This window comes from Galeopterus variegatus, unplaced genomic scaffold, assembly GCF_000696425.1.
Source record: "Galeopterus variegatus unplaced genomic scaffold, G_variegatus-3.0.2 Scaffold1506, whole genome shotgun sequence".
In the NCBI taxonomy this organism is placed as follows: domain Eukaryota; kingdom Metazoa; phylum Chordata; class Mammalia; order Dermoptera; family Cynocephalidae; genus Galeopterus; species Galeopterus variegatus.
Window position 1 is genome coordinate 286,366 of NW_007727617.1, and position 13,860 is coordinate 300,225.

Consider the following 13,860-nt stretch of genomic DNA (forward strand, 5'->3'; position numbering starts at 1 on the left):
TTGTGTCCTCTAGGGGTTCAGATACATTGTAACCAAAATGAAGTAGTCATTTTATTAAGCACTTTATGCATAAAAAACAGGTTGCTGGCTGTAAGCTCTGCTTCCTGACGATGTCCCCATCCCTGCATGCCACTTCTGACGGTTCATATTTGATCTCCCGTGGCTGCCAGTGTTCTCAACTAGTCAAAAGGATTTGTTGTATTCAAACACTTCAGATTTGGGGTACCCTGCTTTGGGTATTTTTTAAATCCAGGTGGTTGAATCTAAGGCTGTTTGATTCCCGCTGCCACTGCCCTTGTCTATATGTCAACAGTCTGTATATTGCAGGAGTGAAGTGGGGAAATAAAGTCGCACTCACAGCTCTGGGCAGCCGCATGTGTTGGCTGGAAGGTTTCCGGTAGAAGTGCTGAGCCCGGCAGAAACCTGGGCTCACTGGCTCCAGGCGAGAAGCTGCACGAATGCCCTGTCGCTTCTCCCAACACCGGGATATGAGGTTTGCCAGACTCTGGAGGGGGTCACAGGTGGTTTTGGAGGTCAGCGACTTGGCGGCACCCAGCGTTTCCCCAGTCAGGGTCACCTGACATGTGGCAGTCTAGGCATACCTGGGCACAAGACTGAAACTTTGAATACATTGCGTGACATGACAGTGTTGACTTTCTGCTTTCCTCCCTTCAACACCTACGTGACTCCTACAGATCTCCCCTTTTAACCAAAGGAGAGCTGACCTCATGTCAAGGTCATGGCAGACAACAGAGTCTAACTAGAATTGGTTTTGGAGGTCAGCGACTTGGCGGCACCCAGCGTTTCCCCAGTCAGGGTCACCTGACATGGGGCAGCCTAGGCATACCTGGGCACAAGACTGAAACTTTGAATACATTGCGTGACATGACAGTGTTGACTTTCTGCTTTCCTCACTTCAACACCTACATGACTCCTACAGATCTCCCCTTTTAACCAAAGGAGAGCTGACCTCATGTCAAGGTCATGGCAGACAACAGAGTCTAACTAGAATTTAATAACATCGGCTTTCTTTTTGGTTGTTTTGTTTATTCCTATGGTTGAAGCACCTTCTACTTATGGTACAAGATCCCAATTACCTATTTATAATAGGGAAACAAAATATTCCTTTAAAATATATTCAAGTTTTTAAAAATTGAGTTATATGAGGCCAGGTGTCAAGTTGGTCATCTTTCGGGGGCATGTGGATGCAGCAGAAATTGCGAATGAATATGCCAGCCACGCTGGCTTGGGGGAGAGACCAGGGTTTGAATCCAGCTCTGCTTTTTTCTTGCTCCATGACCTTGAGAAGTGATGTCCCTTTTCTGGGCCTCAATTTTTTCTTCTGAAAAATGGGGTGACCGCCCTATCTCACATGGATGTTTCAATGATTAAATAAGATATAAATATATGCAAAGTGCCTGGCACATGGCGGGTGTGGGGTCAAGAAATTTGAGTTCCTTTGAGCTCTCAGCTCAAGATACTGGGTCTCGTTGGCCCCATGCCCCAGCCCCACCTACTCCAGGATGGATGGTTGCTGGAGTTTTGGGGGCGAAGACCAGAAACTCATGTTTGGAGGGTCAGAGCCCACTCTGAACCCAATCACCACCCTTGACCACAGCACCCAGACCAGGCTGCAAGGAGAGCAGGTGAAACTGGCACCAGGAGCCACCTGGGCATCACCAGCCTCTCTCAGCCTCACGTCCTTGTCTATAAAATGGGTTAGTTGTGAAGATCCAGCAAGGTCATGTTTCTGGAACAGTAACCCCAGGAGAGATTGGTCAGGCAGGGCAGCCACCCTTTCTTGGTCTGACATAGGCTGTTTCTCCTGGTATTTCCTGTTTCTAGAATATTCCACCTCATCCCCCGGTGGGCTTCTTCATTTCTTTCAGGACTCCACTTAAATGTGACCCCTTAGAGAGGCCTCTCCTGGCCAGCCGTCTTCGTTAGTGCCATCTCCCCACAATGCACAGCCCAGCCCACTCTCTCCCCTGACTGCTTTATCTTGTGTCCCACCCCCTCTCTCTGCCCTTGCTTCATCTGTCCTTTGTCCATTTTTCCCTCTAGGATGTCAGCCCCAGGAGGGCAGGGACTTCCTCTTACACACTGCTGTGTCTCCACGGCCTAGAACCTTGCCTGGCACACAGCAAGCACTCAGGAAATAGTTGGCAACTGAAGAAATGGTGCCCAGCACATAGTAGGTGCTCTGTAAAAACATAGTGATGAGTAAGTGACTGCACTGGTGACTGTATTAGTTTCCTGTTGCTCCTTTAACAAATGGCCACTAACTTAGTGGCTGAAAATAACACACGTTTATTGTCTTACAGTTCTGGAAATCAGAAGTCCAAAATGGGTCTCACTGGGCCAAAATCAAGGTGTTGGCAGGGCTGTGTTGCTTCCAGAAGCTCTAAGGGAGGATCTGTTCCTTGCCTTTTCCAACTTCTAGGGACTACCGGCACCCCTTGGCTCATGGCCCCTTCCTTCATCTTCAAAGCCAGCAGTGTAGTGTCGTCACTCTGACTTTAACCTCCTTCCACCTGCAACCTTAATTCCCTCTTCCACATAACATAACATATTCACAGGTTCAGAGGGTTGGTACGTGACATCTTTGTGGGACCATTAGGCCACCTGCCACAGAGACAACCCCATGGAAAACTCTGAGACCCTCTGGCCTCTCACCCAGGCCCCTGGCAATTTCGTCATTTATCACATTTTTCAAACAAACCACATTTATTGAGCATGTACTATGTGAAGGGCCAGAACAAGCCCTGGGAGAGAAAGGGAGGACTTGGGAATGAAAATAAGATGCCCCCAGTTTTCTGTGACTGCCAGGCTCCCTAAGAAACCTCTTCCAGACATTTTAAAGATTGTCATTTGTCTCTCTTTCAATTTGTGTTCATAAGAGCAGCCAGTGACATTTAGCTGAGGCACTGAATAATACTGTTCGACAAAGTAAACAAGAAGCCCTTGGATTTGCCAGCCGCCCCAGCAGAGCATTCTACCTCCAAAGAATTTGGCAAAACCCTCCAGTGGGCTGGATGCTAATAATTTTTTTCTCTCTAACCTAACTCCCAGCAAGGTAGTTCAGGGTGGAGGCTCAGGGCTTCATGGATTTCTCCCGGATGGGGGAGAGGGGAAGAAAAGAGTTACCTACACAACATAAAGTCTGGGAACTCAGCAGTGTGCACTGGGTGAGGAAATAAAGAGTGGAAAACACCCAGGGATGTAAACAATAATCATCACTGTACTTTTCAGAGCAGGGAACCAGCTCAACACACAGCCCAATTCCTCAGGAGTTGAAGAGAATAAAAGTGCAGGAGGATCCGGACGTGGTACCTCCTCTTATGGAATAGGCTTGTCTCCCTGGACAACATATGAAGTGGGTACAGCAGGAGGGAAGTAGGTTAGACCTGAGTGAGGACTTCCTTCTTATGAGACGTGGAGTCTTGGCAGCTCCTCAGTCCTGCCTCTCTCATAGTTTGTGTCCAATCAGTTGCCACATGTTATGGGTTGAATTGTGTCCCGAAAAAAGATATGTTAAAGTTCTAACCACTGGCACCTGTGAATATGATCTTATTTGGAAATAGGGGCTTTGCGGGATGTAATCAAGTTAAGAGGAGGTCATTAGGGTGCCCACTAATCCAGTATGACTGGTGTCCTTATAAGAAGAGGAGAGAGAGTAGCGAGAGCACAGAAGGCCATCTGATAATGGAGGTGGAGATTGGAGCGATGCAGCTGCAAGCCAAGGAATGCATGGATGGCCAGCGACACCAGAAAGCTGGGAGAAAGGCCTGGATCCTACACTGGAACCTTCACGAGAGCATGGCCCTGACGAAACCTTGATTTCACATTTCTAGCTTCCAGAACACAGTGTATTCATTTCCTAGGGCTGTTGCACCAAAGTACCACAGAGTGGTTGAAAGCAATGAAATGTATTCTCTCAGTTCTGGAGTCCAGAATCCTGAAATGAATGTGTCGGCAGGTCTGGTTCCTTCTGGAGGCTCTGGGGGAGACGCTGTCCTGTGCCTCTCTCCCATCTTCCGGTGGCTGCCAGCAGTCCTTACCATCCTGTAGCCTCTGGATGCATTGTTTCAGTCTCTGCCTCCGTCTTCATGTGGCCTTCTCTTTGTGTTGTGTGTCCTCTCCTCTTGTAAGAACACCAGTCACTGAATTAGGGCCCACGCTACTCCAGTATGACCACATCTTGACTTGATTCCATCTGCAAAGACTTTATTTCCAAACAAGGTCACATTCTGAGGTTCCAGATGAACATGAATTTTGGGGAACACTCTTCAGCCTGTTAAATCAGATCCCACCAATGCCTTCTGTCTACTCTTGAATCTGAGCACTTCTCCCCACCTCCCCTGCCACCACCCTGGCTGGAGCCACCATGGCTGCCTGGTGATTGCAGTAGCCCCCTGTCGGGCACCCTCTACAGCCCACTTTTCACATAACATTTGTCACTTCCCACAGCCCTTAGAATAAATCCCATCCTCATCCCATTATCAATGAGGGGCTTTGGGATCTACCTGCCCATCTCCCCCGGTTCTATTCCAGCCACCGGGACCTGGCATCATGTCCTCAGGTGCCACAGCACTTTGCACAAATCCCTTCCAGCCACCAGCCCTTTGCACAAGCTGTGCCCTCCACCCGGAAATCTCTTCCCACAGACCTTCCCTGCTCCTCAGAAGCAGCCCTCAGTCTCAGCTCCTGTGTCACTTGCTCCAAAAGGTCTTTCCAGACCCCCTCACCTTGGAGTTGATAGAAACATTCTCTGTGGTCCCACATTTATAAAGGAGCAGTGTCTGTCAACCCTGCCAGGATGTCAGCTGTACAAGGACTCTCTTCCATCCCATTCACTATTGTGCACCTACAGATGCTCAATAAACTCGTGCTGAGTAATGCAGACACATGGGCTTATAGGTTTCACAGCAAGCTCTGCCTGCTTCAGATTCACCACTGCAAACGTGCCAGCAACACACCATGGACTTCACATCCACAGGCTCCTCCATAGGGGAGGGCCTGTGTTTATCCCCATTTTACAGGCTGAAAAACTCAGGCTCTGAGGTGAAGTAGTGGTTACATGTTGGTTTGGGTCCTTTCGGAGGCAGTCAAAAGATGGCATTGGATATGCAAGGGAATATTAGGGGAGACGCCTGTAGAGGATAAAGGAGAGGGGGGAGGAGGAGGATTGGGTAGGAGGAGCCGCAGACTGCAGCGCGGCTCTGCAATAGTCTCAGCCAGGCTGACAGGGAGCCCAGAGCAAGGCGTAGTCGTCAGCTGGGGCTGCTGTAACAAATTCAGTCGTCCCCTCTTATCCGCAGTGGATATGTTACAAGACCCCCAGTGGCTGCCTGAAACCACAGGCAGTACTGAACCCTCTGTCTACTGTGTTTTTTCAACCTGATAACCCAGACAGCTACTAAATGACTAGTGGGTGGGGAGTGTGGACAGTGCGGAGACACTGGACAAAGGAATGATTCACGTCCCTGGCGGGATGGAGCTGGACAGGGAGAGATTTCATCATGCAACTCAGAATGGCGCACAATTTAAAACTTATGAATTCTTAATTTCTGGAATTTTCCATTTAATATTTCCAGACCATGGTTGACCTTGGATAACTGCAACTACAGAAAGCAAAACTGTGGATGAGGGGGGACTACTGTACCATAGACTGGGTGGCTCAAACAAGAGAAATTTGTTTTCTCAGAGTTCTGGAAGCTGGAAGTCCAAGATCAGCATGCCATTGGGGTTGGTTTCTGGTGAAGCTTCTCTTCCTGGCTTGCTGGCCAACTTCTGTCTGTACTCTCAAGTGGCCTTTCCTCTGTTTGTGAAAGAGAGAGATCTCTGGTGTCTCTTTCTCTTCTCATAAGGACACCAGTCCTATCGGATTAGAACCCCCCCGTATGACCTCATTTAACCTCAATTACCTCCTTAAAGGCCCTCTCTCCAAGTACAGTCACATTGGGAGTGAGGGCTTCAGTACAGGTATTTGAGGGGCCAAGGTCACAGACAGTTCAGTCCATGACAAAATGGCCTATTCAGGGTCTGGCAGGAGTAGCTGGCTCTACGTCCCCCTCTGTGCTCAGTCACTGGCTGGGAGCAACCTGGGGCACACATGGCCTCGAGTAAACACTGTGTGGATCTGAAGATGTGGCACCTGAAGGCTGTCACCAACTCCTCGAGGAGGATCTCTCTTGAAGAGACAGCTGAGTGGCACATTCCACAGCCGCCATAAGTCATCATAATAATAAAAACAACACTCGCTCAGAGTCTGCCAGGTGCTAGGCACTGTTGTAGAGACTCAGTGTGCTCTTGTAATCTCTGCCTAGCCCTATGCCCTGAGTCCTGTTATCTTTATTTTACTGATAGGGAAACTGAGGCTCAGGGACCCTAAGTGACTTTCCCTGACAGTGTCACAGCCAGGATTTGACCTTTGGCCTCCCAGCCTGGCCTGCTTCCCCTTGCTCTGAGGGTAGCTTTGGAGGATTCACAATGTTCACACCTCTTGTATCAAGTTTAACTGTAAAGATATTTAATAATCACCCTCCCTGAACATCCCAGCTCTAAGGGATAGGCCCAGGGCCACAAGCTCTCACCTCAGTGGGATCCTGCCCCATCTGTTGATATACAATGTCAACTGTATGCCTGGGATATACTTATAATAGGAATTTGGACAGGGGAGCCCAGAGAGGTTGGTGCATTGTCTGAAGTCACACAACAAGCCAGAGTCAGGGCCAAAGACAGCCCCCAGTCTCGTGCTTTTGGTCTAATAGTAAGAAATCAGGGCCCCCATGCCCTGCCTCAAGGCAACCTGGTCCACTACAAAGAGTCAACCAGCCTTAAGTTCAAATCCCCCCTCTACCATTTCTGAGCTTGGTGGCTTTGGGCACATGGTATCTCCTCTCTGGGCCTTCATTTCCTTGCCTGGAAAATGGGGATAATAGCAGTGTCTGCCTTACTAGGCCATTGTGAGGATGAAGAGAGAGAAAGCGTGGACATCCTCTGACACAGGGCCTGGCATGGAGCAGCTGTGGTTATGTATAGGAAGGGCTGCCCCAAGCCCTAAGACCCTAGGTAACGTGCCAGCTAGAGTAGGGCACACCCTCCTCAAACCAGGTCATTGCCATCTGCCCAAAGATTTTGGTACCAAATATGTAAATCTACCATGTGAATGTCACTCCCATGAATGCCCAACTGTACAGAGCATGACCTGAGTGTTAATATTACTATCACATTCATGTCTCCCTGCCTTTGCTTAGGCTGTGCCTGCCACCGGGACATCCTTCTCATTTCTTTCCTACTGAAGTCCTTACCCCTTGGAGACCCACAATGAAGTCTTTCCCTGCCTCTCATTCCTTCTTTTAACTTGCTCCGACTGGCATGGGTGCAAATAAAATCCAGGGCCTGGTGTCTTTGCCTTATTCCTTGGGCCTCTTAGGACCCTTTGGCAGCTCCCAGGGGTCTGGCTCAGGGCCCCTATCGCCAAGATCTGGGTCATCTCTCTGAGAAGCTATTGTCCCATTCTGTGTCCCACCCAGACATGCAGCAGTTTGATTCTTGCCCTATGGTTCTGTCCTTATCAAGGCCCAAGAGAGAAAACCGGGTGGTACTACAACAGAGCTGGGACGTGAGAGTAAGCCCCTTTGGTTCTCGCTGAGAACAATCCTATTCTGAGGACTTACATGTACCAGGTACTGTGCTATCCACTTTACAACACTTACGTCATCAAATCCTCACATAACCTGGGTAGATGCTATTAGTGTCTCCATTTTACAGAAGGGAAAACTGAGACTTGTAGGGGTGAGGTGCCTTACTCAAGACCCCACATGGAGTAAGTAGCAGAGGTGGGATTTGAACCCAGATTGCTCTGCCCCCCAGAGCTCACCTCCCCCTCCAGCTCTCACTTTGATCAGACATCTGCTTGAGTCATGCTTTCCCCTTCTGCAACTCAGAAGGGCTCCTGGTCCTACTCACCTACCTCTCATGGCCTCAGTTATTGAGCACACATTTATTAAGCTCCAGCTGTGTGTCAGTGAACAAGACAGACCTTTGGGACCTCTTTCCTACTTCTTCCCTTGAGGCTCACTGTGGAGGTGCATCTGTCCTGGTTTTTCCCTGTCCAGGACTGCCCCGATAGCCAGCCCAGACTAAGCCATACGGGTTTCCTTCTTCCCCCAAACCTGTGACATTGGGAAATCCCTGGGTATGCCTGGCCACCGCATCCTCTTCTGAACATTTGCTCCTGAATCCCTGTATTATTTTGTCCAATTTTTACCCAGCCTTGAAACAACCTATTGGACCAGTGAGTTCTTGGGTCTTCCTTTGTCAAAATCATTCAGCACATGTATCAATCAGGGTTCTTTAGTGTCATGAAGCAGAAGCCAACTCTGGCAAAACTACTAAGCAGGAAAGGAATTTATTAGAAGGCTGAGGGTGGGGGAGAATGGTAAGACCACCTGGCTCATAGAGGACCAGAGCAGTGGGTAGATGAACAGAAGGATTCAAATTCCCAGGGCAGTGTCTGATTGGCCAGTCTGAGTTAGGTGACCCTCCTTGCCAGGGGAAGTTCAGACAACTTGATTGACAACCACATAGAAAGCTAAGAGGGAATCAAAACCACATGTGGGCTGATCTGAGGCCAGTGCTGGGTGGGCAGCGGCGCCAGAGTGAGTGGAGCACTGGGGGGCTCCAGGCGGGGTGGGGGTGTTGTGGAGGAGGAGGAAGGCGGTGGCCCCAGCCCTGGCCACTGGTGCTCAGTTCGCAGATGGTGCTGTTGCTCAAGCTCAGGGGGCTGCAGGAGGAGCCAGTGGAGGGCTTCCAGGCAATGCTGGTGGACAAGGGTGACCTGTACAACTGGGATGTGGCCATCTTTGGGCCCCCCAACACCTACTATGAGGGTGTCTACTTCAAGGTGCACCTCAAGTTCCTGATCGACCACCCCTACTCTCCACCGGCCTTTCTGTTCCTGACCAAGATGTGGCACCTGAACATCTACTAGAAGGGGGTCACATGCATCCCCACCCTCCACCCCCTGGTCGATGAACCCCAGAGTGGGGACCTGCTCACGGAGCAGTGGACCACCACCCAGAACGTCAGGACCCTCCTCCTGAGCGTGACCTTCCTCCACAAGCCGAACACTTTGTCACTGGCCAATGTGGATGCCTCTGTGATGTACAGGAAGTGGAAAGGGAGCAAAGGGAAGGACTGGGAGTACATGGACTTCATCCGGAAGCAGGTCCTGGGGACCAAGGTGGACGCAGTGCTGGACAGCGTGAAGGTGCCCACCCTGCTGGCCGACTTCTGCATGAAGACCAGGGCTCCAGCCTGGGGGTCTGGGCTGTGGTGGCTTGGAGGGCCCAGGACCTTTGGCTGTCAGCAGCTCCATGGCCTGGAGCCAGAGATTGGGCATGTGTCCCAGCACCTGAGTGGTCAGATTGACTTATGCCACCTTTTCTCTCTGCTTTGGTTCTTTTGAAATCTACATAAAACTACTTTATGAGAAAAAACACATCCATTACAGCCCACTAGGGAGAAACAGGGAGAGGATCTAACAACCAAACTATGAAGAACCCCCATGAAGTATGGACTGGGGGCAAACACACACCCTCCACATGAGAATCGTCAGCACTAAGACCCAAAGATGCTTGACAAGTTCCCCAGGGGACTCCAATGTGCCCCCTGCTTAGGAACCAGCAGGGACACTTGAGGATATCCAATTATCCTGCCAGATGAGGCCAGCCTGCCTGGATTCCAGCCCAGCCCTCACTGCCTCTCCTTGAGGAAGTAACTTCACCCTCTGTGCCTCGATTTTCTTATCTGTAAAGTTGGGGTACAAGAGTACTTACCTCCTAGTGTTGTGGTGAAGATTGAGTAAGTTCCAATCCATGTGAACTGCTTTACCCATTAGGACTTGGTCACAGCCTGACTATGGCTGAGGCACCTGAACTCCCCCACCCACACCCTGCACTATGCAATTCGCTACAGTCCCCCAGTCCTCACAACCACCCTACACATGCAACCCCATTTTACAGATGAGGAAACAGAGGCTCCGAGAGGTTAACTAATTGTCCAAAGGTCACATGGCCAATTGGAGTCAGCTGACACACGATCTTTAAATCATGCTGCCTCTCTTGGTATCTTTTTTAATCTTCCCATTAACAATTTCTGGGAAGTAGGAACTGTTATATGTTTTCCCACTTTACAAATGGGAAAAGAAATAGGGCTGGCCAGTTAGCTCAGTTGGCTATAACCCAAGATCACGGGTTTGGTTCCCCATACCGGCCAGCCACCAAAAAAAATTTTTTTTTTCCTTTTTGTCTTTTTCCGTGTCCGGCAATGGATCGCAACCCTCAGTGTCACCCCCGTACCGGACCGGGACCAGCAACGGGATCGCAACCCTCGGTGTTGCTCCTGCGCCTCGCTCAGCCAGTGAGCGGGAACTGGTCTGTATGTGGGATCCGAACCCTTGGCGGGAGCGCCGCCGCACTTCCCAAGCGGCGCACTATAGCAGTGCGCCACCGGGCCGGCCCCACCAAAAAATTTTAAAGATGAGGAAACTGAGGCTCAAGGCCCCATGGGATTTGGACTCAGAGAGCTGGACTTTAGATTCTGTGAGTTTAACAACTATATTCTACACTGTACCAGCAAATCAAGGCAAAAAGACAGCCTTGAAACCCACTCGTTCCTGCCAGCTTCTCTGGGGGGTCACCTAAGGCAAGCTTCCCCAGCATGGAACGTGCAAGCCTGCAAGGAATGACCGTCAGGGCCTTGGAGCAGAAGGAAACATTGATACCCAATCCCTGGGAATGGGGTGAGTGACAGACATCCTTTACCACCCATGAGTAATAGTTTGGCTTGGACGGGCTCGTGGCCAGCCAGGCCCCTGGGCCACGAGCCGGGTCTTTGCCACCTCCATGGAACCAGAGCAAGCCCTCTCTGGCCGCTCGAGCCACACACTCCTGTGTATATCTAACTTCCCTGACCCCGGCGAGTGCACATCGCCTTTTTCTTCCTTTCTCAGAAACCAGGACACAATAGAAAGCGTTTCCTTGAACTTATTAAAAAATCCAGACTTGTAAATTAATTTGTTCGTGTTGTACAAAGGCAGTGCAGATGGACTCATTAGCATGCACACAACAAATAATTATAGATGAATTTTTAGCTGGCCTGCCTAATGTGCTTGCTGGGTTAATTATGTCAATGTATAATTACATCAGCCCGGGGAGATATAATGGCGTACCCTGCTGAGCAGGCCCTGCCTAATGATGGGGCGTGGGGGGGCTGCTGACAGAGGAAAGCCTCCTTGGCAATCCCGTACACCTGCTTACCTCAGCACAAATGCCCATTGTCCGAGCCTCCCACCACTAAACAAACAGGCGACAGAAGGATAAAATGGACAGGCGACCTTGTTCCAGCCAGACCTGAAGGCCTCAGGTACAGGCACTGCCCTGTTTCTTCCATCAGCAAATATTTATTGGGTCAGACTATGTGTCAGGCTTCATGCCAGGTATGAGGGGTATAGCTGGGGACAGCAGGGGTGGTGGTGGCAAATACAGATGCAGTCCTGGCCCTCCCTTGTGGAGTTTGCAGTCCAGTGGGCGTTAATTAGCGGACTCGCAAATAAATATAAATGTAACTGCACTGGGAGCTGTAAAGGAAAAGTGCAGGCAGCTGGAAGAGCACATATCAGAGGACTGATTAGTCCAAGAGGGCTTCCTGGAAGAAGTGGCATGTGAGTTGCAATATGAAAGACAAGTAAACATTCACTAACTGAAAGGGGTAGGGAAGAGAAGGGTGGTCCTGACAGAGGCTCCTGTACCAAGGCTCTAAGGTAGAAAGGTGCATTTGAGGGACTGAGAAGTCTGATGAGCTCAGAAACACAAGAACAGTGAGGGCTTCCACTTCTTCTTTTCTTTCTTTCTTTTTTTTTTTTTTTTTTTTTTTTTTTTTTTTTTTTGACAGCTGGCTGATAAGGGGATCCAAACCCTTGACCTTGGCATTATCAACAGTCAACACCACACTCTGACCATCTGAGCCAACTGGCCATCCTAGGGCTTCCACTAGTTCTGAGCTAACCAAGTTTAGGTGCCATATTGAGCACTTTATGTGGATCCTCATCACAGCCCCACAAGGTTGCTACTTTTATGGTGAGGCACAGAGAGGTAGAGTCACTTGCCAGGGTCACGTGGCAATCCTAAGAAGCAAGTATGGATTAGACCAGGATCCAGGAATGTCTGACTCCAGAGTCCACCTTCTTAATCCCTCTGGCCCCCGCAGCAGAGAGCAGTGGCCAAGCAGATGTTGGCAGGAGACTCCAGGGGAGGAAGTAGGAAGAGAGAAGGCCCCAGGGTATTAGAAAGAACTGGACCAGACCCAGGCCCCCTGGCTTTCCTGAGCTCCTCATGTTCATGCACCGTCTGTGGCTGCTGGGGCTCGCACACACCAGGACAGGAAGACTTCATGGGATCAGAGCAGGAGACCCAGATCCAAGTTTCACCTCCACTCTCAGCAGGTCACCTGGCTTCTCTGAGCCTCAGTTTCCTCATCTGTGAAAATGGGTTGGATCCAAGGCGGCCACCAGGGGATGCTGTGAGCATCATGGGAACCCATTCCTGCAGAAGGGCTTTGTAATCTGGAATTATCCAACTGTTATCAGTCCCTGCCCTGGATGAGCGGAGCTGGGGAAAGTGTCCTGAAGAGGTGGAAGGAAAAGGAGCTACTCGCTAGGAGAAGGGCTGGGAGAGGGAACTGGACTCCAGGCGGAAGGACCTGCATCTTCCTTACCTTTTAGCGACTGGGAAATTGGGAAGCATCTTACATCCTGGTGTGTATTTTGCCCCTAGAAAAGCCATTATGTAATCGACAGTGCTTTTCACAAATGATGGTGTGTTCATCTAGGTCCACTGAGAAGCAGCCCTCAAGGATTATGTGTGCAAGGATGTTACTGGGGAAAACAGGGAGGGAGGGAGCCATGGGAGGCTGACTGGAAGCACTTAGACCACCACAAGCCTAAGGAATCACTGGGCAAGGCTATGGGGGATCCCTCGAGCCAAAGTCTGCCCTCAGAGCAGTCCTGCCTCAGTATCCCCACAGCACACAAGCATTGTCTGGGGAGGCCAGTGGGAAGATGGCCTCAGAGTGATGGTTTCAGAGCATGGCAGCTGGGTCCTTACTCAGTGACCCTCCCTGTGGTAGGAGGTCTGCAATGCACAACCTCATGGTCACCACAGATGGCATTGTAGAACGAGAAAATGCACTTATTGTGACTATTATTATTGTTATTATTCCCAGCTGGGCAGGATATCCACCCCATGGGGACCACACATGCACCCCCAAGCAGGTGCCTGGAGAAGGCTGCTCCCTCGTAAAGCAGAAAGTCCCCATGCTCCCCCTAAGCCATCAGAGGGACTCCAGGCAGCTCTTATGGATGGTCCCCCCAGCTCCCCGTGGAGGGTCCCACCGGCACGCAGCCTCAGTGGTGCCCTCACTCCATGGACCCGACCCTCACCACACCAGTCCTCTCTCTCTTTTTCTCTCTCTCTCTTTCTCTCTCTCTCTCTGCAGACCCTGTGCCTGTGTTTGAGGTGGCACGCAGCCTAGACGACAGACTGCAGCCCCCCAGCTTCGACCCCAGTGGGCAGCCCCGGCGAGACCTCCACGCTTCGTGGAAGAGGCACCCTGAGCTCCTCAGCCCCAAAGGTACTGATAAGGCCTTTGCGAGATGCCCATGATACACAGCTGGGCTGTGAATCTTCAGCAGCCAAGGGTTGGGGGGGCAGGGGCCGGGCTTTACTGTTTTAGATAAGGGGTGGTTTACTGCTGAAAAAGATGAACCCCAAATCCAGAGGCTTAATCTACTGA

General features: G+C 50.5%; 1 protein-coding gene and 1 pseudogene across 1 annotated transcript in view; both read left to right on the plus strand.

Annotated features, from left to right (window-relative positions):
- CUX2 (cut-like homeobox 2) overlaps nt 1–13,860 on the plus strand; it is a 219,622-nt gene that overhangs the window by 163,942 nt on the left and 41,820 nt on the right. The window contains exon 5 of the mRNA XM_008577421.1: nt 13,564–13,698. Within this exon, the coding sequence (XP_008575643.1) occupies nt 13,564–13,698 (135 nt within the window). The remainder of the gene's footprint in view (nt 1–13,563; nt 13,699–13,860) is intronic.
- On the plus strand, nt 8,621–9,475 carry LOC103594215 (annotated as a pseudogene).